The sequence below is a fragment of the Neopelma chrysocephalum genome, unplaced genomic scaffold (assembly GCF_003984885.1).
Source record: "Neopelma chrysocephalum unplaced genomic scaffold, ASM398488v2 Primary Assembly neopelma1_26, whole genome shotgun sequence".
Lineage (NCBI taxonomy): Eukaryota > Metazoa > Chordata > Aves > Passeriformes > Pipridae > Neopelma > Neopelma chrysocephalum.
Window position 1 is genome coordinate 9,654,083 of NW_020897695.1, and position 27,984 is coordinate 9,682,066.

Here is a 27,984-nt window from a genome sequence, read left to right on the forward strand (position 1 = left end):
CTCACCACAATGGCAGGAGCCTCCACCATAAAAGGTAGAAGAAAATGGGGAAGGACTGCACAAAGTAAACTCAGTAGGAAGAAAACCAGGCACAACAGCATTCATGCAATACTAGCAGAGTGGTACTCAATGCTATCCCTGCTCGTTTTTACTCTAAGGTACAGTCCCTTCTTCAGTGATTTAGTCTCACCTGTTAGATGATTAAGAGCCCTGGAGGTCAAAAGCAATAATTTAATTACAAACAAACAAGCCTTTGTCTAGGACAGCCTGGAGAAATTCAGAACACTGCACCACTGCACTGAACGCTGACGGTCTTTAAACTAGCATAATCCCTTTCTTCTTGCTCAGTTTGGGGAAATGTGGGATATTTTGGGGACAGTATGGATACTGCTGGCGAGCCTTATGATTCAGATTAAAACAAATCTTGGAAGAAATTAAGTTTTGCAGGACTCTGCCTTAAGGTAGAGTTTTAAATTAACCACCCACCCGCAAAAACTTGGTGTTTACTGTTCTGTTGTAACAAGTTAACATTGCAAGCTAAAGGGAGACACCAACAACTGTTTACTATCTATACCATCAAGTATTATTTCATTCCACAGAGGTAAAGACTAATGAGCAAAGGGTTAGCTGCTCCTGTCCCATGGAACAAGTTTACTTCCCTCATCTACTTGAAAGCAGCGACCGGTGGACAGTGAGCTTCGGCCTATTTTAATTATTGTTTATACCATGCATGTGTCAGGAAAGCACACCTAATTCAGAAAGTTGGTCTACTTCCTATCCATGACATTCTACAAACGTTTACTCAAAAAAATCTTATTAGTTAAAGCACATAAAACTGTTGAGTTTCGTCATATCCAGCTCAAGTCTAGAACATCAGATTCACAAAACTACAAGGCAGTAGGTATAGAGTGAAGTTTCCCACTATGCTTTCCAGATCCAAAGTCTATCTATACAAACAAAATTACTGCTAGTATCATAGTAGCTACTGCTAGGTATTACTCAGCAAAAGTAAGTATCTACATGCCACTGCAGTTTAATTCCCTGTGTAAATTCCTTTTCTAGTTTGAAGCACTGTACTACCCTCATTCCAGATACTTATATTTGCATTATGAAACATAGCTGAGGTAGAGTAGAATAACAGGCATACTAGGGATCTGTGTGTGCAGAGTAATCCTTGAACGGAGATAGCTCTAGATGCTCTCTGCACATGCAGGTTAGAAACTTCACACTAATTCAACAGCTGATTAGTATTTTGTATTTGGTAGCAACACTTAAGACATAACCAGTCAAAGGTAGTTAAAGTGCTAGATGCTGTACAGGCAGGAAAGATGCTGAAAAGAAGTCTTCGTGATAAAAACAAAACCAGGTTTGGCACCGCTATACAAGACCAGAGCTTTCTTCAAAATGCTTCACACCCAAATGCATTTGTACAGAGCTTCATATATATTGTGATTTACATGACAGAATTATGCTGCAAGAATGCAAAACTCATAACAGCACTTTATTTTCAGCTCCACCACCACTTCTGTCAGAGATCTGAGAAAACAGAAGGGGTGAGAAGACTGACAGCAGAAGCAGAGAGCTTTTTTGCCTTGACACCTTGCCCTGTAACAGACAAGCTGGGGGGGGGAAGAAGGAGGGGGAAAAAGTACTCAAGTTGGGAGTATCTTACTTGAATAGCCTGTCGTCCTTGCTGAGCATCTGCCAGGAGCTGAATGGTGAGAGTCCTAGAGTCCTGAAGGGCATCTTGGAGGTAGATAAAGCTGTGACCCACATGTCGTCCCATGGTACATTCACGACATATGGGGACAGAACAGGTATCACAGTAGAAATGCAGTACCTGTAAGGAGGAAAAAAGAAATCTGTATCATTACTTAATGAAGAATTAAAAAGAAAACAGAACCAGAATGTAAAAAAATCCAAAAGCCCAACTATAAAGGAGATGGTTAGAGGCAGTAGCAATAGGCAAACACCTCACAATAGTTTCTCCACAGAGGAAGAGCTATCCTTCCCAGTAAACTCCAAATCATACCCTAACAGTTAGATGGAAGCATCCTTGTTTTCTTTGCAATACAATAGTAGGAAGAGTGTCCACAACAGCTCCTCTTAAGAGCGGAAGCCATCTGCCAACACTTGCAGATTGGGGATGCCATCTAAGGCAAGTTTCAGGTGAAGACTTTTCCTGCATAAACAAACACCACATTCTCTTAAGTGGGTCATTCAATAATCAATACACTGGAGAACCACAGCACCAGTGCTCCCACTCCCCAAGAAAGAGAAAACAAAATCATGCATGCAGAGAACCATCCTCTATGTTTTCAAAATATGCAAATCCCTTATGTCCAGAGCAGCGACAATATTAGGCAAAACTGCCCCCCTGCCACTCCCAACAGCAAAACAAAAAACCTTTGCTATGATGGTGTTTCTATGCTAGTGATGCTTCAAGATGCTTGAGCTGGAAGAGACTGGAGCCTTAGCATGCCCATCATTTGAATGCCACAGTGAACTGTGGGTAACCACTAATACCCCATTCTATTCACAAAGCACTTACAAACCCTACAGTCAAATCACAATGAAAGTCTTACACCAAGATGTTAGCCTAGAAAGCTGGATTCGTTCATCAGCTGTAACTGTTTCCATTCCATCCAGTAGAGGGAAGTAGCACACAGAATTAGCATCTTCCATGGACTTGTATTTTCTTACAAGGGAGCAGAAGCCAGTTGTATTGTTTTTCGTTTTCAAAGATGCAAATAAAGGAGTACAACAGTTCAACACAAGAAAGTTTTGTATTGAAGTCTTGCCTTTAACTACATACACTACTTTTCTTAACAGTGTAACGTCAGAAAATCTAGATTACCGTGGAAGAGTACAATGGTACAAGGTTTTGTTCTACAAACAACTTTTCCATGACCAGATATTTCAAGTCTACCTCACAGAAAGGAGCAAGAGCAGAACAAAGATTGGACATGTGTTTGATATGCCTGTCTTCTCCCAGCTGTCATCCAGCCACTCCCAGTTCTAGCTAGCAGCTTGTGATATGGTGCATAACATCCCCCTTTCTGTTCTCCCTCAAAAGGAAGGGGAAGGACAGGACAGGTGATTCCCTTGGACTGCCTGTGCTGCATAAAGTGACATTTTAAGCTCCTGTAAGTGCAACAGCTGAAGTGGTATATGGATTAATTTCTCAAAGGGTTGTGTGCGTTTGTGCACATATGTCAGATTTTACTAAAACCCCTTGTTTTTCTTAAAGTTAAGTTTTACTGTAGGGAAACTGAACACTTACATTTTGCTTCTGTTCAAACAGTAAATCCTCAAGCGGTAAGTATCTCAGAATCTCTGACTTTACCAAGTAAAAAGCTGCCTTGGCTCCAAAATGCATTGCTCAAATGCATCACCTTCCTCAACTAGAGGTCTCCTTGTCTTTATGCGGCAGTTGTCTAAATCTGTATACAATGTTCACTTGCACATGCAGTTCTGTAATTTTTCTGCTGAAATTACAGGGAACGTTTATTACATATGCCCGAATAACTCCACTTAGACAACTGAGAAGTTGAGAGAGAATGAAAACCAAGACAGGGTATCAAGTTAAGTCATATGAATCTGATATACTTTAAAAACATACAGCAGGGATTTGGGGCCTCAGTCAAGCAGAGCAGCTGAAAGGAAAATGGTGACCATATGACAGAAGACCAGAAGCAAATCAAATCTGTTATTAGTCCTCCTCAATAGTCAATACCAGAAGCAAAAGCTTGGTCACTCCTGCTGCAAAGAGTCACCCCAGGCACTCCTGCTGAAAGGTAACAGCATCCACTGGGACAAAGAAAAACCAAGTTTAAGCTGTTCGTTTGCCTCTTGCCACCCACCAAAATGTGGTGGGAAATATCACTCTTAAATTTAGAATGAAGAATGACAAGAGCCATAATCTCATTTCAGAAATATGTAGATTACATAGGACATGGCAGGGGAAGGTCTTGGGTAAATACTACAGAGCCATTGATAAAGCCTCACATTTGTTTCTTTGTAAAACAAAACCAGTAAAAACAACCTAGATTTAATCTAAGAGCAAAAGAGCTAACAGGCTTGGGCAAAAAGAAGCATACCTTGATGGATGGACCTCCATCATTACACTGTTACCTTAAACATACATAGGAGAAAGCACAAATGCATTACCACTACTGCTAGTCACCAGAAGAGAACTTAAAGTCAGCCAGCTTCAAGATGAACTAGCAACTCCCCAGAAACTCCTTTCTGCACACAAAGACTAAAACAGAATCCCCAAACTTAGCAGAAGTACAACAGCAAGTCTCTTCCTGTGGTCAATCTCACATACTTGTCAGGAGCATCCAATAGGCTGTACATCAGCTTTACCCAGCAAAGGGGGCATGCTCCCAGAGAATAAAACTAGGAAGTCCCCAGATGTGCAGGGCGCAACAGGGAGGGGGATTTGTGCCAGCTGGGCTAAGGGGCTTGGGCACAAAAACCAGCTTGCCTGCGCTTCCAACCACAACCAGGCATTTACTGTTAAGCTCAAGCCTGCTCACATCCCAGTCCCTAGGTCATGGCCACAAAGGTCACATACTGCTAGATTAAGTTTCTGTGCCTGTTTCTAAATGGGGGGAGGGGGAAGGGAAGAGGGAGGAGAGGAAGCCAAATCTCCCCCTTTACCCCCACCCACCAAACAAGCAACTCCCTGTAAAAATCATACCAACAATATATGTAGGGCAATCCACAAATGTGCTCTCAGCTCAGATCTGATGCCCGTACAGTGTACCTAAAATGTTGGCAGAGTTTCCCCTTCTTCCAATTTCAGCAATGTGAGAAGGCCACCCTACATTTCATTTGCACTGTTACTATAGCATCATCCTGCTTTTCCTATGCTCATTGTAAGACAAATAACAGGACTCATATTTAAGTGTGGATGGGCAGGAACAGTAGGAGGAAATGGAAGAGTAATACTAGGTCTTCCTTAGCAGACATCAGCTTATAATACTCAGCTTTAAATAAAAAAAAAATCCCCAAATACCCTAAAAAAACAAAAAACAAAAAAAAACAAATCACCCAGAAAAGACAAACAAACAAACCCCACATAACAGTACTTCAGAAGAAAGTCCTGTAAGTTCCCCCCTCCACATCTGAAGAGGTAAAGATGATACAAACCAAAAGATCCACCAGGCTGTAAATTAACTACTGTCCTGTTAATTTCACTATTTACCCAAATGTATGAAAAAATGATTTATAAGCAAACATTTTCAAATAATGCTTTTTTTTCCAAACCACACAAATGTTCTGATGGGCAGCAAGGAAAGGAAGGAGAAAGCAGAGACAGACTTCTCCTTCCAAAAAAATTAACAACAGTGTGAACTGCATTTCATGAATTCTTTCTTTCTGTAGTATTAAGTAATTAAGTAAAAATATAATTAAGATAAAAAACGCTGCCTTTCTAACACCCATTTTGTTAATGATCCAGTAAGGGGAAGAAGATTAGTAAGCTAGTTAAGTAGCTTTTTTTTAAACTGCTCCACTACATTAATTAGTATTTTAGAATTTCCAATAGAATTAAATGAAGATAGAAGTCAGAAGGAAGAGGGGACTAGTTTTAGAGATAGTTAAAAGTGATTTATTTTAAAATAAATCAGCTGTGGGTTGATTACTTCCCAAACAGGAAATATTTCCTGAATTGGTGGCATACAATTTTAGACACAAAACAATAAAGGGAGCCTACTTCAATTTAAACAGAATCAGTGAACCATGTTACAGGGCTATTCATCTTTTACAGCCACAGCAGCCCAAGAAATACAACAGCAAGGCCATAAATGTGATTGCTTCAGGAAAGGCTGTACAGTGCACCGTAAAAACATTTTACAACAGCAGGAATTCCTGGGTGTCGCTCTCCCCATTTTTTGGTCCATCTGCTTTCAAAGGGGGCAGGGGGATGGGCGGAGATGTTGTTAAACGTCCCCCGGGACTGCACAGCAATCAATCATCATCTGATGAATGGCCACTAAAGTTAAACCCTGACCCCACTCCACAATTCCCACACCAGCCCTTCTCTCCTTACTGTTGACCAGCTTCCAGCATGCCCCCCCACCTTCCAGCCCTCACCAAAATTTCCCAAATACCAAGCCCAGACAAAAGCAATGGAATGTAATAGGCACCATGACAGAGGAGAATTCAGCAGAAACAGCATCTGAGGAGGCTTATCCTTAACCTGTGTTTAAGTGTTCTTTCAGTAATACTCACAGTGCCCTTTTCCTCCCAGCTAGAAAACACTTAATTTCTCTCATTTTCAGAGATTGCATGCAAGCATTCGACAGTAAAGCATGGGGAATCTAGTCACGTAAAAAACATTTGTTTCTGTCATGACTTTTCAGTGTCTTGCAAGGATTTCATTTAAGCCTACAGTGTTAAGAATTTGTGTAAGGCAACAACACATAAGGTCACGTTACTTTTAAAATGCAAGTCTCATCCTCTAAAAAGCTACCCTGTAATCTTAACCAACAATAAAAAAAAGCCTACAGACAAAACAGTGGCCTCTTGGTTTCTACTTCTAGAAAAGTTTCAGTATGGCACTTGTAGGTTAACTTAGTTTGATTTTATGATTCCCCCTCAAAAAAGAAGTCATACTTACCATAGCTGGTTTAAAGTTTTCCATTACTAAAGGTGTTTTATTATCGAGTTCCCTTGACAGTAACTCAAACACCAGTGGCTTTGTTAGGTAGTGAGTAAGGCTTAGATGACTGGGTTTAGTAAAAAGTAGTGTTCCAATGAATTTTAGTCCTACTTCCTCAGCACTTCGGGTGTTTTTTTTGCTTCCCTCCCTGAAGAAAAAGCTGTTTCCCCGCATGTAGCAATTTTTTTTCCCTAACAGCATATAAATGAACCAGTCATCCTGGGTGGTGTAGAGTTTGGTACAGATAATTGTTACAGGTTTAAGTGAAAATAGGTAATATTTTTACTCTGTAGGAAGCTGGTCCTTAGCTTTCACTTTAAATGGCAATTCGTGACAATTAAGTTGCTTCACACCACAATGAGAGTAGTATTTTGGGACCATAACTTCTGCCCTGATATAACTCTTCAAATTTGAATGCTAAATATAAAGACTAAAGATATGAACAAGTAATGTGATACACATCACAGCTACAGGCTGTTTCCCAGTATACCTGAAACATGTGGTATCCAGAGATACCTAAACCCCTCACATTTCTGTGTACCAGTTAGTGATCAAATTGCTCTTAGAACTTGTATTTTAACTTGATGCTCTGGTGTAGAAGAGACTGGCTTAACACCAATCTTCCTCATTGCATCCAGTGGTAATGGGAAATGGTATACCATCTCCAGAAGGTCTCCACAGCAGACAAGAGAGTTACTTCTCAAATTCAGCTCAACATTCTAATAGAATTTCTACAAAAATATGGGCACCTCGAAGCAATACAGCCCTACACTACAGAGGGCATGCAGCATGCACAGAAAGTTGTACCAAGTGGGAATAATGAAACTAGTTTACTATTACTTTCCTTTGCCACTTGGTTGAACAGAGATGGGGTTTGGTCCATTTAGAAGTTCAAGTGCAAGAGGATCATTCAGCCCCCCTGTTGAATTCACCTTGATTTCCTTACCCCCCCCCAATAAAACATTAAAAGCACAGCTAACAGATAAGTAAGATTGTTTGTATGAAATAAAGCTGTAATTCCACATGCTTTTTTTCCTCACCATAACCCTTCCTTCCCCCCACATGCTCCAGTGGGTTCTGTTCCTTGTTTCTCAGCCACATAGGTATTTCTTGGCCCAGCAAATGAAGGGGAAGGAAGCTCACAAATCAACCCCCAAATGTGAAACCACACACAGCTCAAGGCTGTCCTTTCACTTCACACTTAAACTGACAGCTGCTCTACAAGGAAGCCCTATACTTCCCCTGCCTTGCTCCTCGCCTCCCCTTTACTGCTCCTCCAGACTCAGTGAATAGATTTGGGTATTTTTATAAACAGCAGAAAATTATTTTTTGAATAAACTATTTTTAATCAGCTGAGCCTGGGATTAGAAGTTCAGTAGGACCAGCACAAGGAAGGAGGAAGAACCCATAATTAAGGCCACAGAGACATTTGATGACAACTATCTGGTACTTTGCCAACCTCACAGCTGGAAATCAGTGTAAATCTTTCACTGATAGCATTCGTCTCACATTCTAACTGGAAGAATAGTATCTAACTGGAGCTGAGTTAAATAGGCTGTTAAACAGACTACTATGCTCTTAAAATTCTTAATTTTTACCTTCTTTAATCCTGCTGTGAGATCATGAATCCAGTAAAAACAGCTGCATATTTTAGAGTGGTGACAAGATTGGGTCAGTCTAGGTTAAAAGTAAAGTTTTTTGAATGACACATAGTCCTATTAACCAAGTTTAGAAGACCCAATAGGTATTAACAGTCAGCTGGACATGGAGCAGAGACCGTTTAAGTCGCCTTTGCCGATGCCAACAGCATTTGCAAATTCAAATGGATTTGGGTTAGAAGTGACAATCAAGATCCACTTCACTCTGAAGACCAAAACATCGCTGGAATGGTGCGACAACAGGCTGCTAACTGGGGCTAGGAGTCAGGAAGTCACACCACTGACAAAGCTGTTTTAAGGATCTGCTGGCTTCAGCCCACTGTAGAATTGCATCCTCTGTGTTTTAACTTAAAAATCTTGTAAATAAAACTTCATGTGATGGACAGTAGCTTCTAGTCATAGGCACCCACCTGGAACTGCAGCATCCCAAGTATTTCTCTCAGCAGCACCTCTGCCAGCTGCACACCCTGCACTCCTTGTTCATCCACTCTGAATACGGGAAGGGACCACCACAGCACTTGCCTGGACTTTGCCCATCCCATCAGCTAACTTTCTAAAAGCTCTTGGGTACAAGGTAACTTGGTCAGCTCATCTAATGCACTACTTCAGAGATTCCAGTTACTGATGGACTGGAACAGACATCTCAAATACAATTTAACTCATTGGTCCAATTCTTCCTAAACAGGGATAAGCAAGGCTTAATTTTCTTCTAATGTCAATACTAAAGTGATGCAGGTATAATTATCCCACCATGGGCTATCATTAAATTACTACATAACAGTAAGTCTACATTTAGCAATTTTCTTTAAAATAGGTTGTTTGGGGTAAGAAAAATCTATATTTTGTTTTTAAAAACTCACAGCATCTGTTCCATCACTGAAGCAGGTAAAGTAGCCAGTCTACAGAAAGATGCAATGGTATCAGTAGCTAGTAGATTACTCAGCCCAAGATAAGTCACAGCTCTTTTATGGGATTTCAATAGGGGAGACCAGCCTGTGCTTCAACATGCAACTCATTAGCTGTTTAAATGCAGCTTCTGTGCCAAATCTGCATGACACGAGTAGCAGCAGGGTGGTCTTGGCACAGGGGACAGTGGGTGGATCTAAATATTCAATAGTTCAAGCATGCAAGCTAATAGTCTGCTGTGGAAGCAGACAGAGTGTGTCAGGACCCAGTTCTTCTTTCAAGCCCATCTGCCTGAGTCACTGCTGTAAGTCACTGCAAATCCTTCCCTGAGCTTTCCTAACTTTTCAGCTCTCTGAAAGCCAGAGTGTTTTAAAGTTCTCAGCCAAAGTTTGGCCATGACTTTAGTGATGCTGTAAATCAAAATTTCTTTACTGTTGCACAAGGTGTTTGGTATTTTACAGAGAATCAAACTTTAACATTTCTACGAACCCCTTAGGTAATGTGTTTTCCCCTTTCCTGCACAGCTCACATAAGAGCTTTTGAAATTTTTCCTTCTATACACAGGAAGGGTTAAGTCCAGGAGTCAGGGTACACTCAAGGCTCCTACATCCTCTCTGTGACTACAGGTCTCACTTTTTAAAATTCATATTCCTCAACTCCATGCTGTTCCTTCATCACGGCAGAGAACACCACATCCATTCAGGTCCTTGGCAATTGTTGAACTTTGCATGAAAATGTGATGGCGAGGATGCCATTACACGTTGCAAGAAAATATCTACAATACGTTTTTCTCTCTGAATACACTGGAGACAAACCTTACTCCTTTTTGATTTGATGGGGGCAGGGAGTGGAAAGAGAAACAAACAACCCTAGAATTCCCAGTTTTCACTCAAGGGCAGCTCGGCAGAAGACAAGCCAATTGTGAAACATCTTAAGCAGATGGGCTGTTTACAGTTTGCCAGAGAGGTTCCCTGATCCCAACACAAACAGGTCTTTTGTAGGATTAATTTTCTTATACAGCTAGTCTATAGTCAAACTACCACTACCTATGAAAATTCACTTTGGTGCAACCGATTTCCATTAATATTGTTAGAAGGCTTCTCTGTGTGTATTTGAAACTCCCACAATTGAACCATCACATGACTAACCTGTACCTCAAACTGCAGTAGCTAGAATACTGAAAAACTAAGTACCAGAAAACTAAGCAAGCATGAATTCTAGTCCACTTTGCAGCTTTACTTTGTAATTGTTCCCGCTTACTTAACTGGCCAATAACAGGGGAAAGGCAAAAGAACTTAGAGTCAAAACAACTAGTATAGAACAGTGCTCAAAAAATAATAACTTTCAGATAAAGATAATTTTACATGGAAGTAACATGAATATAAAACCAGCAGCAAAAGGCAGCTCAACATGCCTAATTTCTATCTTCAATGCATACGTTATGTGGGGAGGGTTGTCTCTGTACTGACTGTTTAAAATAATTTTAATAACAGTACATAATCTCTACAGAATTTAAAAAGCATCTCATTATACATTTTAAAGGAATATTTCTGTTAGGATGAAAGAAAAAATATCAACTTTTAGACTAACAAAATCTCAAAGTGTTTTTACCAAAGAGGTCGTTAGCACACATTTAGCAAAAGAAAGCAATGCAGATATATAACACCACCACTACTAGACTCTGGTAATTCCACTTTGAGTAACTACCTGGTAAGCAAAAATCAGTCCACGTAACTTGTACAAGACACTTTCCCTCCCCCTCTTTCCAGTATCAGGTCTTTGAGAGTTAGCTAGTATTATGCAAGTTAATATCACTACAGAGATAGTACAGCAACTACTCAAGAGGGATTGGGCTGCTTACAATGAGACTTGGACTTTTACATATACAAAACATTAAATACCTCTATCAGCTTTAAACTTAAAACCATAGCAATCCTACAGCAGTTTCTATGTGGAGTAAAAGCAAATAACAGTAAAAGAAATTTACCCATTAGGGTAAAGCTGATCAACTGGGACACTTTAGGACAGAATTTCTTCTCCCCAGCATGCATTTTCTCAATGGGAAACTGCCCAGTTAGCCAAGTGTGTGAGGCACACCCGGGAGAGGGGAGAAGTGCCATCCTTTTCTCTTCTTCTCCCCCCCACCACCCCAGCATCAGTCACTGGATACTGTTGCAGCCCAGATATCTAGTGGAGCAGCACAGTTCCACTGTTCCTCCCACTTCTGCCTTAAATCTCTGTCTTCAGAGAAAAGCTGTAACAGGAACAGCCGTGGTACTGAGCCCCCCACAGCAGGAAGTGTTAATTTTTCCTTCTTTAATTGTGAAACAATCCACTCCTATTAAACAAGTCCAGTTACTACCAGTACCATATGCACATCAAACTCAGGTCAAAGTGAGTATGACCAACTATAGCCTTTTATTAGGAAATACAGCCAAGTCTGCTGTCTGGGAGAACTGACATATAAACCCACTGCAAGTGTTTTATACTGCAATGTTTTTAGTTACTGCTTATGTGGAACAGCTTTTGTGGAAAGCACAAAGGCAGCACTGAATTGACCCACTCTGTTCTTTGCCTTCCCTTCTTCTCTTGCCTTACTCTGTCCCAAACACTATTTTTACAACAACTATATACTCACACACCAAGTCCTTACAGAATAAGGTCTTTGAGGGAACTTCGCTTCACTGAACCCCAAAAATGGCTAACATGAACATTTGGAAGGTATCTTCTCAAAAAGCATTCAAGCTCTACCCATTTACCATCAACCTCTTAGACGCTCACACACCAAAAATATGCAAGTGTAAAATTTTTACTAGCTTAACTGCACATGTTTCAGAGCAGGAAGAAAAGTTACAACAGGTTGAAGTTTCATTTGGGATTCCCCATAAATGAGGAATCTTAATTAAGCAAAACCAAATTTGGATGGCATTGAAAGAAAAAACAAAAATTGGTTTGCTCCAGACCCAAGCAGTAGTTTCTAAAAGTGTGTTGTATGCATACTGTATCAGGCTTCCTCAGCTAAGACCATTAAATTGCACTATCCACATCAAAAACAATCATTATCTGCTCCCAGCATAGGACTTGGCACCTACACTGGAGTATCTTATTCAGAGAAACAATGTTGTCCTTGAGGAGCAAAGCTTTGCTGCTTGTAGTAGAATGTCAGACTACATTTGTCATATTAATATGCTTGTTATAATTCCTCTTAATTTTAAGGAGGATTATAAAATCACATTTTATGAAAGATACCTCATTAAAGTGTTATCCTATGGGTGCTAGTGCACTATTACTTCCAACTGAACTCTAGTATTTAATGTTTGTTTTGGAAGACCTAGCTGTCTTAACAGCCACAGGGCATTTCAATAATCATATAACAAACACTACAGCAGGTTACTCTTTAATCCCTTGCGAGTGAATGAGTAAATTCTTGTCCATCTATCATATAATTACACAGCTCTGTAGTTACTGCCAGAAAGGAACTGTAAATCATAAAGGAAAGACATCTAAGAATAAGAAGAGCTGTTCCAGGAAGTCGAAAGTGTTTACTCAGAGTAATTTTTTTCTCCATTACCATAAAAAAGCAAGAACAACAGACACTTTTTGTTTACAAGCCAATAACAAAAAATGAGAGACATTTTTATTTACATATGAATATTTAAGCCAAGTACTGGCGGACAATTTAAGTGTGCCTTCATTTATCTCTATGTTTTCCTCTCTGTTAGTTTCAGAACTCTAAATTAATCACCTACCTCTCTCACACTTATTTCCAAATGGGTAAAATACAAGTACAAGCAAGTTTAAAAGTCTGTCGTTTCTCCCCGCCCCCACCTTCCTGAGTGGTCTTTGTTGTTTGTGGGTTTTTTTTATTTTAACCTCTTAAAACATACTTTCTGCCCTTCCATTGTAGATTTAAGAGCTGCACAGTGTCCTATCCTAATAAATCCTTTTCTTCACGGAGAGGACTTAAGATTGCTTTCTGAATTTGGGAAAGGTGGGAAGAGGTAAGCATTAGAGGATGAATATTCAATTAAGTCGAGACTGACAGCACAATTACTACTCCTTCAAACTGCAGGATAGATTTGAAGTGCTTACAGATAATAAGAAACACTAATAACTTCACTTTGTCATTGTACCATAGATGCTGTTACTGAGTAGTAGGTTCACTTTTGGTAGAATGAGGATAGTCTTCTATCCCAGTCAAGGTTTTAAGTTATGATTGATGCACACTATTTTTAATCCATTCCATGGTGCTCCCACAGGTCAAGTAAATAGCATACACACTCAATCAGCCACCAATAAGATCCTGTTGTAGAGCATTACAGCTTTGGTCTAACCAAACTACAGTGGTTTGATTCCACCCAGTCATGGTTCAGCAATATATTTCAAGGACCTTTTGAGAATTTAAAAGCATTCTGAGAGTTTTTAGAATGTTTAAATGATTTGAATCCTTCAGTGAAAGCCTTTTCCATAGCAGCATCCATCATTCTACATTACACTAGCTTTAGATTGCTTCTGCATTGTGCAGGCAAGTTAGCCTTACCCAAAACTTTAACTGTAGCCTTGTTTAAGCTTTAAATCAGGATAAATGTAAATACAGAAGGCTTGCTCCATCATCAGTGAAGGGAAGAAAAGCTATCCAGGCTGAATTAGAGGGGAAGATTTAAATGTGACTCACTTTACCAAAGGAAGAAAAAAGAGGGTAGGGATGGCTAAGAAGGTTAAACCCTTGTCCAATTCTTGAAGAGAAAAATACCCATTAGTCTTACTACGAAACAAATAACTCCCCCAACCTTTTGCACCATCTTATTATATACAATTCTAAGGAAGAGACCATTCTTAAATGGCCTTCACCATGAATATCCTAATTAGAAATAGGTCCCTTCTGTCAAGGATCAGCAGGAGTTTGACTGCAGTGTAGGTATGTACGTGAAGTAGCCAAAAGGCCAGATTTACACAAGGTATGGTCTCACACACCACACACACATCCTGAGAGAGGAAGTAGGTACGCAAAGCAGAAAAAAATTTATTATCTCTGCACAATCAGCAGGTTGTTTTCGTGAATACTCTTATGTACACAAGTCTTGCATGTTATGCTATGATCATTAATTTTTTATGTATTGCCAAACAAGTCCTACATGTCCCTTGTCTGCTAAGAAGAAAGTCTAAGCAGGTTATAGAGTAGATTTATTTTCTCTAAAGAGGAAAACTACTTCCTGCAATCCAAGCAGAAGAACAAAACACGCTTAACTAGATTTCCAAGCACAAGACAATTAAACTATTGAGTCAAGTCTGCTTGGTCAAACAACTTTCAATGAAGCTGCCTGCCTTCCTCTAGAAGATTCTTTTATTGTACTGTTTTCTCCCCAAGAGAGTTATGCTTGATTAAAAAAGAGGATGGCCAGGCTCTTGGGCAGTATTGTCATGCAATTCTCTCAGCAACTATGTGCACGGCACTTAGCTGGTTTCCTGTATAAGTTATGAAGTTAATTTACTTTAAGACAGAAACGAGTACTGGGACAGTACAATAGGCATGTGCGATCAAGAGTGCAAGGGAGAATTTAAACACCCTAAGCTAACACAATAAGGAGTTCAGGAAATGCTACATTTCTACCTTTGTTCTCTACCAAAACGGTTAAGTTCTTGCACCCCACATACCACCCTTGCTATCAAAGTAAGGGAGCAGCTTCAAGAGCCACACACAGACAAGTACCTCTGGTAGCTTACTGCCAAGACAGACCTACTGCATCAGGAACATCACTTCCTGTAACACTGCTTTCAAGTAATAACCAGACCCACTGATTCACTTAAGATTTAATGAGATTACAGCTTGAGGTGATTTGACTGGAAACCATAAAAGTTTTAGGAGCCCATCTGCTCTGCAAAACTAATCTCTCTCACACAAGCCCGGGTATGAGCTAACCTTTGAGAGCTGCAGTGTAGTTAAGGCAGGAATCAAGTCCAATCGGTACTTGTGATGGGTGCACAGATCAGGCAAAACAAGAGATTTGCACTTTCAGGCAAATAAGAGTTTTCATATGCATCACTACCCAAGGGGGAGCTTCCCAAACAATCACCAGTCTTTTCATTATGAAAAGGAGAGCCACCTCAGGGTTCTTTCCCTGCCATTATCACACCATTAACAGCGAATGCAAACTGTACTGACAGTGCTTGCAAAATTACCGGTATTGCAAAAATCTAATGCAATATTCACCTTATGTATACACAAGAAATCCATGACAAAGTACTCTGGAGCAGTGCTTTAAAAAAAAAAAAAAAAAAAGAAAAAAAAGAACTTCCTAGTCGCACTAAAAGGGTAAGTCACCGCTGCTTTCCACTTCACTTGACACTTCTTCCAATTCCCCTACCCATGATAGGCACACGCATTTTCAAGAACCAACTGGTTATTTTTCTGATATTTCCCAGAATCAGAGCAAACACTGACTTTTCTTCCAGGGGAAAAAAAAAAGAACTACTTATTTTGAGAGATTGAGGGTAGAAGAGGGGGAAGGAGCTACTGTTTTAGCTCTGTTACTTTTTACAGAATGCTGTAAAACAACAGCATTTCAGCGAGACTTCTGTTAACATACTTTAAGTCTAGATGTGAATATTTGTCCCAACATTCACATGTTGTTATTCTAAACCTGACCTTGCTAGCTGTAGAAGAGTTGGTATCATTGGACAGCTGTATTTTGTTGAATAAAAAGTAGGTGCTGTTATTTTTCCTTCCCCTTGTAGGCTGAGGTGTTTTGTTGTTTTGTTCTCACTTGAGTAACAGGCCTCAATATGCAAGTTACATCTGGAAACAGACAAAAGCCAACTGCCCAGCAGTATTGGAAAATTAAAACATTGGGTCAGACTCAAACGGACTAAGAAGCCAAAGGTCAAAGCAGCATTAAATCATTAGTTTCCCAGCTGCCACCAAGGCACGGAGTTGACCTTTGATTTTGTAAGAAGTGGTCCAAGCAATTTTCTGGTGGCAATATGGGCAATCTGGCACAGTGGAATATTATCCTTGAAAAGGGTGGGTGGGAAGGAAAGAGTTTAAGGTCTTGCAAGCAAAGATTAAACCAACTTTAATCTCTCTAAACCAAATTTACACTGTGAATCTGTAAGTGCAAATAATTCATATTAAATTATCAAGCTTTAAAGAAAAGACTCCAGCATTTGAATCATTCAAGTGTCTTTCATTCATCTAACAGGGAGAGCAAGCAGAATTTAAGAACATAATGAATTCACTTAAAAGAATACTAGAATATTGTATTTCTTTCCTGGAATGAGTTAAGTTTTCAGAAATTACACTTGAAAGAAGTTAACTTAGTTCTATTTTTAAAACAATACATCTGAGATAGAGCTCATGCTTCTTCAGATGAAAGACCAGAACACTGCTTAGTCCACCTGTATCCCCATTAATGATTACTTTTTTACATAGCTGAGGTAGCAAAGGCAGACAAAATAAGAAACCGGTGTTTGCTTTCTTTCTTTTGCCTCCATGATCTTAAATTTCATCTGCTACTGCCCTCTGGTAATAGTTCCCAACTGGTCCTTATAAACTGTTCTGCTGAATGTTTGCGTTGTGCATGCAGAGTTCTGGTCTGGCTGCTTCCAAGTTCCTAGAAAGGGGTTGGTTTTACTGCTTGGCAAAGAGCAGCACAGGTATCAAAGGGGTTTCCGACACAACCAAGGTACATCTGAAGAGCATGTTTGATCCTCCATTAGCAGCTAAGCACATGCACACCCACTGAAAACCAGTTTGCATGCAATCAGCTGTTATTTCTATGTGGATTTAAGACATTTCTACGAATATTTTTTAAGCAACTTCAAGTAATTTCTTTAGTCTAAAAGAGTCACACAAACCAGGCTTTAATGGAAGGGCAATAAAATTATAAGCTACTGTTTTCCTTTGCGACAACAGCACAAGTTGTCCAAACAGAACATAAAGAGCTCCCCTCCCCATCCTATGACAGTGTCCCAGAATTGGTCATACCAGATCTTCATGTGAGAAACCAACTTGTAGCAGTGACTTTAGGTATGGACTTAGTCATATATCCAACACCTCTGATAGGGAGGGGGGAGGAGGAGAAGTATTTTCAGAAAACCGCATTTAGGCTTTAATGACTTCAGTAAAATACATCCCTGTGCTGCTAGACACACGGATGTGTTGGCCAGTTTTTTTTACATACAATCACTATTTTCACTGGCATGGTGAAAAGCACACGACCTTTAACACACACCTTAGTGAATAAGGATGAGCATAAGAACCTCTCTTCTCAGACCCTTTCTTTCTAGGAAAGGTTCACGATCACACAGCCAACACAAATATAACACATTCTGAACATATAGACTGTTATATACAGGTCACAGAGCTAACCACAAGAAATAAGACTTTCAAAGAACCTAAAACCAGTGAAAGAATATTCTGCTTTATTAACAAATACTACCAATAGAACACAAAAAGACCACACTGGTAATTGCTGGGAGGAAGCAACTTCAAACTTTACATAGTTGGCAAATCAAAGAGATACAGATGGCACCAATCTGAATCCTTTCTGCAGGTACCCAATTCAGACAGAAGCAAAACAAGTAACCAGAAACCTTCTATTACAGTGACTTAAAAGACACACTTTCTCATCAAGACCATTCTGTGAAAAATAACTGATTTTTTTTTCTAGGTTAGTGTTCTGGTTTACTCACATTAAGACAAGCTAAAATTCACTACTGAGACACCATGGAAGTATTACACATTCATTTCATGCAGCCTGCACATGCTCATTATTTCTTTCCTAGACAGAGGATAGGTTCTATCACTGCACACTTCCCTCTAACAGAGAAAGATCAAAGCTTGCATCAGGTCTGCAAGCTACAACTTAACTCTTATGGTTGTTGCTGCACTACCTTCTATGGTCCCAAGAGGGGTATAAGACATCACAGAATCATAAAATGGTTTGGGTTGGAAGGGACCTTAAAAATAATCTAGTTCCAGCCCCCCTGCCATGAGCAGGGACACCTTCCGCTAGATCAGGTTGCTCAGAGCCCCAGCCAAGCCAGCCTTGAACAGCTTCCAGGGATAGGGCATCCACAACTTCTCTGGCAACTTGTTCCACTGCCTCACCACCCTCTGTGGTGTACAAAGATGCACAAAGTTAAAAAGAGGTCTCTCTAAAAATAGCTATTCCTCACATTTCTAGTTTTAAAAAAATAGTTCTCATACAAACATGCCAGACATCAAATTACATTTGTTTCAGACTGGATAATAAGGCTACTTCTGGAATTGGATACTGCACTGACACAGCTCCTGCCACAAAAACTTATAAAATCCAGCCACCTGGATACCTTCTTTCCTGAAAAGATAGTTCTGTTTATTGTTTGAGCTAGAAATAAGACAGGACTATGCTCTAGAGTTCTTTGGGGGTTCATGCGTACTCTCTGGACTATAACTAGCCAAGTGCTGGCCTGGCACTGCAGGTAGTCATGTGCTCTTCAGCAGAAGATGGCATGGGAGTGGAACAAGATGCAAATCACACAAGTGACTGACTGACTGGCCCCAATCTTGCCTCAGCCCTATTCTGACTGCCACGTGAAACTGAAAAATCTCTTTTCTGCTTATACTAGAAAAAATATTTTCCATTAGACCTCAATTCTCATCTCTGTAAATGGACTAGTGCCAGAACTTTAAGTTTACAGTGGAAAGACAGCCTAAATCTTGAAACCATTCACAAGAAACTCTTGGAGAATCACCAATGTAATGTTTTTTTGCAAGCATCTAGTCCCAATGATGAAAACAAATTTACGTATGCCCACACAGCTAAAATTTGAACAAGTCAATAGAGCTTTTTTTTTTCTGATTGAGCAGGCTAGTAACTGCCAACACAGTCCATCAAGATAATACACAAAAAGGGTAGAGAGTATTATGCAACTGCCCCTTTCCACACCCCAACTGAAGGAGCTCATTTGATATCAACCAATGACAGTAAGGGACCCTGTAGCCTTCTACAGGGAAGCTTAGGGAAGAGGAAGACAGACCTTTGGGGGCTGGACCACGGGCAAATAAGAGGCCCCCTTCTGTGACTGCACAGTCCTCCTCATCTTTGCTACTGTGTCCCTTATCACTGGAGCCAGATGCTAGGGGAGACCATGGAGAGCACAACAGCCAGCAGCAGCAGCAGCCAGGGACAACAGCCTAGACATTTGGGTGTGGTGGCCAACAGCAGCTAAAAACAACTACTTAATGCAAAGTCTTGGGCATGGTTGAAAGCACCTCCACCCCAGAGAGAGGACAAGCAGGAAAGATGTGTGGCTCCCTGCACCTACTCCCACACCTCCCATGCACAGTGCCAGAACTGTCAGCCTGAACCCTCCTTCAGTTTGTTTTACTTTGTCTACTCCCAAGCAGACAACAGGCCCACTTCCATCTCCATAGAGGTGTTCTTGCGAAAGATCTTGCCTAACAACTTAACAAAAATGATGTCAGTAAAGACAAACATGGAGCTGTATCTACTAGGAGGTATCCTCTACTGTCTCAGAATTCTTGCCTCCAAATCCTTTGTGATGCACACAACACAACAAAATGGTGTTTTGTGATGTGGTCTTTTTGCTAGGTCATAACACGCGGCTCTGGGAAGTGAGAAGACATTACTAGCCATCATAGTTTTTTTACTGGGAGGACAATCCCACAACACTACTTCAGGGCAGGAAACAATGGAATTTGGAGATTCCTCCAAAACCAGCAGTTAACAAAAGCTAATAATTTCCACAGCTTCAAGAACAAAGGGCTATTATGTCCCATGCTCAGACTCCATGGGCTTAGTGGATGAGGTTTCTAAATCTGAGATCTCACTCCAAAGGACTATGAATTTATGACTAGATAAATAGATAGAGTTTCCAATCTGTTTGCTTTTGATTGGACAACCACAACCAGCTTTACTATCCAGCTCATGGTCTACTTCAAGCTTTGTCATTTCTGCTATTCAGTAATCTGTGCTCAGGTCTATGCATTGTCAGTCACGTGGCTCGGTGCCCTTTGGAGCCAATCTGAGTCTCAAATGGGGTACAAAGATGAATCCCAGGTAGCCCAGAACAGCACAGAATTACTCCTGGGAATGGGTACAGCCATTTAGCATTCCTCTGATCTGAGCAAGGCCACTCACCTATAACAGTTTATCAGCCAGCATCACTGTCCAGAGATACAAGGCAGGTTAAATGATTTATTTTGAGGAGATGTTAAGTCTTACACATGGCCAAGAGTGGAAGACATGCAGCCTCACAGAAAGAGGTTCTACAAGAACAGGAAACAGACCTCTGCTTTTATCCCATTGGCTTTCTTCAGCTTAACTCTCTCCCTTGGAGCTGCTGTTAACACCTTAAAAAAGGAAGCACAAGGCACAGCAGGCTTCTCAAAAGCCAGATCACACTTGCACACACTGGGTCAGAACAACTAAGTCAGGCAGAAGTGAAATTTGACATCTAGAGAGGTCTGCTCCTGGGAAGTTTGGTTCAGCTGCCAGTGACAGGTAGTAGGGGAATACAGGGACCCATGGGTAATTCGAACAGAACAAGTATTCCTTTCTGCTACTGATATAATCTGGGACTGGCTGGCAGCAGACCCTTGTACCTTAAAGTCAACAGCTCTCTTAAAGGCATAACAAAGATGTTGTCAGCGAAGACAAACACAGAGCTTTCTCTACTAGGAGGTACTCCATATGATCCCATAAATACCTTCCTCTGCTAGCATTAAAAAAACGAGAGGGAAATTAAGAGTCACATGCAGTATTCTTGACACTGCCTTACTTATGATTTAAATACTGCAGATCAAGATTAATATAGTGCTCTAATCTGGTAGATCAGTAGCTGAAAACCTCAGCTAGGTAAAGCTTTAAATGTGACCCTTATAAGCAAAGCTGATCTTGCAGGAAGTCGCATGCCCCAAAAAAGGTAATTCCATTGAAACAGGCACTCAAGATGCTTGAGATCTGGAGCTAATACATACCAGGAAGGGATTTCTTTTCTTGGGAGAAGGGAGGAGCCAAGCAGGAAAAAAGGAATAAAGCTTACTAAGAATGTTAACAGCAGACATTATATCTAATTTCTTTGCATTCCTTCCCCCCTCCTTTTCCTCCCATTTTTAAAAAACAGGAGCAAACTTGTGAGTTAAGGATTCTGATCAATGCAACATGTTAGGAAAAGAGAGCAGGAGGTCAAGAGGAAATGATTAATCCTGTGCAGAAGACTGGCAGGATGGGTCCTGGAATGGCTTACCAGAACAATGCCCCCACTAATAAGCAGGTCAAAAGACCCTTACAGTGAACAGAAGCCCCAGTTACACTGTACATTAATATTCTTCCCTTAACACTAAGTTACATTTGTTCATTAAAGCCAGATTCAAAAAAACCCCCAAGTATTGAATTAGAAGACAGGTGAAAAGTTGTGGTGCCAGACAAAAGCAGCAAATCTGACAGACAAAGGATTACAACTTAAGAACTCCAAAAGTGTTAAGAGCCCCATTCTAAAATGGTATTTGCAGAAGGCTTTTGTAAACTGAGGGACAAGGCAAGATTTTACACTGACTTTGTGCTCAGCTCATGCAGCAGGCCAGTGCCTCTACTCAATAAAGACTGCTCTTCTGTTAGAGGCATAGCTTCATGTGCTGAAAAAAAAAGAGCAACTTCATTGCAGGCAATACTTTGGACTTGAAAGCGCATGTGGTTCAAGGTTTACTGCAAGAGATAGCTGTTAGTACTGTGGTTACATGGTATCACACAGAAGCTATGCAATCATGCGAGATTCTAAGTTTCAGGTAATTATCCCAATGCCACACCATTTCTCCCCTCTAGTTTAGTCAGCATTACAATCTCAGGACTGCACTATGGATGCAGTAAGGGGAAGCCAACGCTACTTCCAAAGAATTTATCTATTCCATGATGCAGCATCCTGTACAACCTCGCAGATTTGTGTTCACAAATACACAGTGGAGGTTTCACAACTGCTTGAAGCTGTTTGCTTGGCTGCCCCAAGCAAACCCACCTTTTCCAGAACCGCCACCCTATCAGCATCCCCCCAGTTTAGCCAACTCCCTCACAGAAGCATGAGCACTTTGTAGTGCCACCAGAGAACTCATCTGAAGACTATAAAGAATTAAGTAATGAAGTCAGCTCAGTTCCCTAATACAGCTTGTTGTACGGATGCTGGCGAAGTGACAGGAATACCACTACAGGTGTAAAAGCTGGTGCTGAGGCACAAGCTGTGTTGGGAAGAGCCACGCCGAGAGGGCGAGGGCCGCCGCGCCCCTCCTCCCCGGCACAGCAGCAGCATCGCCCTTCGCTCGCCGGGGCCACCGCAGAAACACCGCCTGGAGGAGCCAAGTGGTGGGGAGGGAACGCCCTCCGGCAGCAGCAGCATCGCTGATTGCCTTTGTATCAGCAAACAGCCTCCATTTTGAGGAGCTGGAGGCATTCAGGGCAGGCTGGAGAGGCCAAACTTCAGCTGACAATGAGGAGGAATAAAAATGGCAGATTCGTATTAGTGCTTTCTGGCACAGGGTATGGTTAATGCCCAGTGTTCCCCCCAGCTGTACACTACTCCTGTGTGTAGTGAATATTTATCCTCCCACCCCACGCCTGAGGAACAGGGCTGCACACAGCGCTACATATAGGCCAAGTACAGGGTTTTGGCAGTGAGACCAATTCTCACAAGCATGATATGACAAACTCAAAATCCCTCAGCTTCTACCAAATGAAAATTGAAGCAACTGCTTATCATTAATATATTCATCTCCATCACTACCCTTCAGCACCCCACTTTTTTGAAGGGGAAAGATACAGGCTGTCAAATAGGACACAGGTTTCAAAACAGGGAGACCTTTGATATTAGCAGGTCGTTTCAGGCAGGAAAACCCACACCTCTTAAGAGCAGTCTAAAGACAAACCTACAGCTTAGTCACAAGAGTGTTAGGACTCACCTCTCTTGGTTAAGACAAAAACTTGATAGTGTACATGTCAGCTTGTGCCAGCACTGTTAACCCCACCAGTATAGGCACAGTTAAGTAGGCACAGCCCATTTCAGTTTGTGACCTCTCTCAGGTCTGCTGTGAATCAGCAGATTCACAGGCCACTATATTTTATTAAATCAGTGAATTAAATTGAAATTTACTCCTTTAAGTCTGGAGGAAATTGAGTCAGTTATTAAATTCATTTTTTGCAAATCAGCTTCCCTATTTAATCCACCCTTTCACAGGGAAACACATTTTAAAAGCACTCCTTTAGTTTTAGGCCTAAGTTACCCATTCTACAACAAATCCTGCAGCAGTATTAAGAGAGACTGCCTTGAAGTAGAGACTGTCCCTGCAATGCATCCTAGACCCATGCTTCAGAATCTTTGTTCCCCAACACAGGTCAAAGCCATCTCAGGGCTGGGTATGGTTATACATCTCTGCACAGAATCATAAGCCAGTTTGCAGCAACACAAGGTTAATGGAAATTAAAGCTCCAGCAAGCTATGTTACTTCCTGCACCTCGTGCAGAAATACATAGGACAACCCCAGGTGGCTGGTTTAACATGCCAAATACAAGGATGTTAAAAAGCCAAATAATTGTTATCTGAAGCTCAGTGCACGTGCTGAGTTCAGCGCAAACATCCATTTTGCTCTGCCTCCCCACACAAAAGCCAGGAAAGTGGATTCCAAAGTTCAAGCACTGTTACTACAGAGGAAACACTGAAATGAAACCCAGAGAGTCTCATTCTAGCAACATTTCCACAAAATTTAAAGGGCAGAGTTCTTGGACACCCAAGTCACCCCAGTAACATGCCAACTATCCAGGTTGCATCTCCTACATACTTATTTTTTCCTTGTTCCATGACTCTTTAAAATCATCACAGCAAACAGTAAAATAGAGGTCATACATCCATAATTATTTACTGCAGTATAGGCCTATTAAAAACGAAATGGCCAATAAGTTCTTGAAACAATTAAAGTAGTAGTAACCATTACTTAATCAAGGGGTAAAATGAACTCATAAAAGAACAATTTCTTCTGCTGCTATTTGTTTCTCCTCTGTTCTCTGAAGTTCATTATAAGAAGCATTTTCATGGGTGGGGGGTGGTAAAGGGACTACTAACTAAAAGTTAGCACCTCCACCTTAGACACAGGTTGTGATGCAAAAACATCAGCATGTCCTCATGCATTAAGACAATCTCCTCCTATTTTGTGTGTAACAAGATATTGTCACAAGGGCAAATCTGTTTCAACTGTGGCTGAATTTTATGAACCGGATCAGGTTGCATGGCTTCCCCCCACCCAGCTGATGAACCTTTAAAAAAACAGAACCACCACCCCACAAGTTTATAACACAGTTCTTGAGTGGCATTGTTCCAGCCTTCATTCTGCACTTGAAAAATATTAGAAAATTCCCCCCAAAATAGGAACTACTGTGTCCTCCATCTGCCCCACATAATTACTCTTTCCTTGACACTCACCATCTTTTTCACCCAATTGCCACAAAACATCAAGCACTGCTCAGGCCCAAAATCAGTTTTTAATACTGTCCCTTTTAACGCAAGCACAAAAGCCCAGTCTGCTGTCAGTGCAAGCATTTTATGGAGTTGCAAACCTCCAAATTCCACCCAGAGTCACAGTATCCTCTTTGAAACTTTTCCCAATAGCTGTCTCAAAGCAAGAGCCCATAAAGAGTTTATTTCATCAAACTGGAAGTTGTATGAGGGGAAGCAGTCAGTGAACACCACCATATTTAAGTCGTTAGACTTTTCAAATATTTTGGATTTTGACTATTTCAGGGAGGGAGGGAAGAGAAGGCATTTACCAGCACTAGCCATGATTGATTTAAAAACAGTTTAGAGAAACAGGCAGAAGCAAGTGCAGGGCTTCCTTTCAAATTTGAAAAGAAACATATCTTGTTGTTGGCCCTCCGGTCACATTCAGTGCTGTTTTTCCTTAGGACCATCTAAATAAGACAGATGTAGCCAGTATCCAGGCAGCAGCTGAAGCCTGAGCACTAGAAAGGCACTCTGGAGTGGGGGATGGAAGGGAAAAGAGGGAGAAGAGAAGGAGGAAGCCATTTGGCTATAAAAAGGATCTTTCTTTCCTGTTGAAATGCAATGGTAAAGAGTGTCAAAATGGCTTAAGGGTGGGGAGGTCAAACATGTTTTGAGATGTTAAAAACTCTTAAGCTTTGTCAAAAAGACTGAAAAAAATCCTCAAGGTAGAGGTTTTTGTTCTTCCATTCAAAATACTTAGCCATTATAATAGCTGCAAGCATTTCTGAAATTTCCATTATCTGTTCACTTTTATCAGAAATTAGCCAAAACTATTAACATTTTATCCTAATGAATCTGCCACTACAGAAACACTTCAGAAAATGACTGTTTTTCAGTAATTTTTAGATACACATATTTGCCAATCCTTCCACCCTTCAGCAAGCCTCCATTTTAAAAATCACTACTGCTTATACAGGATTACTGACTCTGCAATAACAAGGATGCTGAAAAATAGACACTAAACAGTGGCTATTAATACCACAGCACCAGCACAATACACCTTTAATCTGTATGCCATCAAAACTAAAAACACAGGATTTTTTTTCTGCTGAACAAAAATATTTTAGTAACTTCTGGACTGTCTTATTACTTGCCATTTAAACCCAAGAATGAAATTTCAGTTGTTTTAAACCTTGATTCACGAAGCTAAACAACTAATGGTATTTACTACATGTCAAGAAGTCAGAGAAGGCTTAAAGCTTGTATAGTAACTTTCACCTTTTTTTATTTCCTCACTCTAAAATCTGGAAAAAGGAAGCATATACCTTGCACAGCGAAGCCTTATTTGCTATGGCTACAGAAGGTCTTAAAACAACTGCAGCTTATGTTCTAGGTTATACTGCAGTAATACAAGAGTCTAGGACCTCTTTTTTTTCTTTGTTTTAAACTCATGATAAGGAATTTATTTACGAAATAAAGCCTACTTGCTTTCTCTCTCTCTCTCTCTCTCTCTCTCCCCCCCCCCCCGGCCAGTCACTCAGGTTTTGTTCTATAAAACGTTGAACAGCTCCCACAAACGACTTCAAACCACCATCTCAGAAGTTAGATTTAAAAGTTCATTCACAGGAAATTGGATTTACACCTGCCTCATTTTTGAGGCATGCATACAACAGGAGTACAAAAGTGCAAAGCTCCACCATGACCTCCCACCCCCACACCTGAAGGGGCTGGGGTAGGGGGTGTAAGAAACAGACTACTTTTGGGAAAGGGTTTTGAGCTGCAACTTATAAACAGATGTTGGAAACCTAGATCCTCTATTCCCATTATGGAGCTTAAGTTACACATCAAGAAATGAATTCCAGTTGCTAATACAGAAGTCAGGATGTTGTTAGCATCCTGACAATCCCACTCAACTGCTGAAGTCCTCTCATGTTCTGTACACACCTTTGTCAAGTTTCCACATTCCACTAAAACTTGCTGCTTGAGGTGAGGATTACCCTAGCTTCTACTACAGCCCTTTGGGATATGAGTGTCACTGCTTTGCACCAGAATTGTTCTATGGGAAAAGTCCTCTGAGAGTGGCACATCAGACTTCTCTCTCACTTGGGCAGGTTTAAGTAAGAATTCTTCCCAGCACTCACTGGATTGGCTTGTTAGAGTAAAAACCAACATCATGGATCTTCTTCAAGGCTCATTTCATATCTGGCAGGTTAACTGGGCTGAAGAAGTTACCCTTCTGTACGTATTATTAAGAATAAAGTTCACTGCACAACCAGAAATATGTGACCAGCAAAACACTAGATGGTTATAGAAAAAGACAAGGCTGCTTACAGCAAGAAAAGGTTTTTGGGTGGAAGCATAAAACTCTTAACTAGGAAGTGTTCTGGAATTAAGGGTTAGTTACTATAACCCCATACAATATAGGAACTCCTTAAACTGCAATACTTTAAACTACTCAAGCCAACTTCACTAAAACTGTTATCAGAAACACAGTCAGAACTCAGCCTTCTTTCTCCAACTCCACAGAACTCGGCATTTGATCAACTTGGTTTAGACCAAAATCAAATAAACAAAGATCAGTAGAAAATGCTTGGTCAATCCCTTTTAAGGGCATAAAAGCTGAATCCCTTTGTGCCAGACATTACTTTCAGATGCCAATACTGTTGCTGAATTGTCTGGTCAGCTGATCTAGTAAGGGCAGAAGCCCATCTCAGCTCAGTATATTTTTAAGGAAGGTATACTCAGATGGGTAAGAGTTGACAGCCACTCAATCAAGTAGTATTCCATCTTCCTTTTGTTCCAGGTTAGAATCAGTAAATAATTAGGATCTCCATACAAATTTTTAAGTCTAAAGTATGTTATATTATGACCTTCACTACACAACCACCTGTGTTATTCAAAAAACACAGTCTCAGAAAACATCAAGAAATTACAAAATTGTTTAAAAAAGTCAGGTGAGTGAATAGCCAAGAGGTGGCAGTGTTTCTATCTAGTAAACAAGAAATGGACTAATTGTTTATAGCATTCTAGTAGGGTAGGAAGTCCAGAGACATCAAACAGCAATATACTGCAAGAGGCACAGTTTTTAAACTGCTTCTCTCCCCCTTTCAGCTGCAGCCCAGTTAAACTGAACAGCCTCTCTTCAGGCACTACATCCAGCTCTTGGTTAAAGCAATTGCCTTAAAAAGCAGTAGTAGTATAGTAGTACAGACATTCAAACGAGTTGTTGTTGATGCTTCTAGACAAGAAGGTGTCAATATTATAGTA

The 27,984-nt window shown here is 40.6% G+C and overlaps 1 protein-coding gene across 1 annotated transcript in view; it reads right to left on the reverse strand.

Moving 5' to 3' along the window:
* TRIM71 (tripartite motif containing 71) overlaps positions 1–27,984 on the reverse strand; it is a 54,960-nt gene that overhangs the window by 11,620 nt on the left and 15,356 nt on the right. Inside the window, exon 3 of the mRNA XM_027676122.1 lies at positions 1,673–1,840. Coding sequence (XP_027531923.1) covers positions 1,673–1,840 — 168 coding nt within the window. The remainder of the gene's footprint in view (positions 1–1,672; positions 1,841–27,984) is intronic.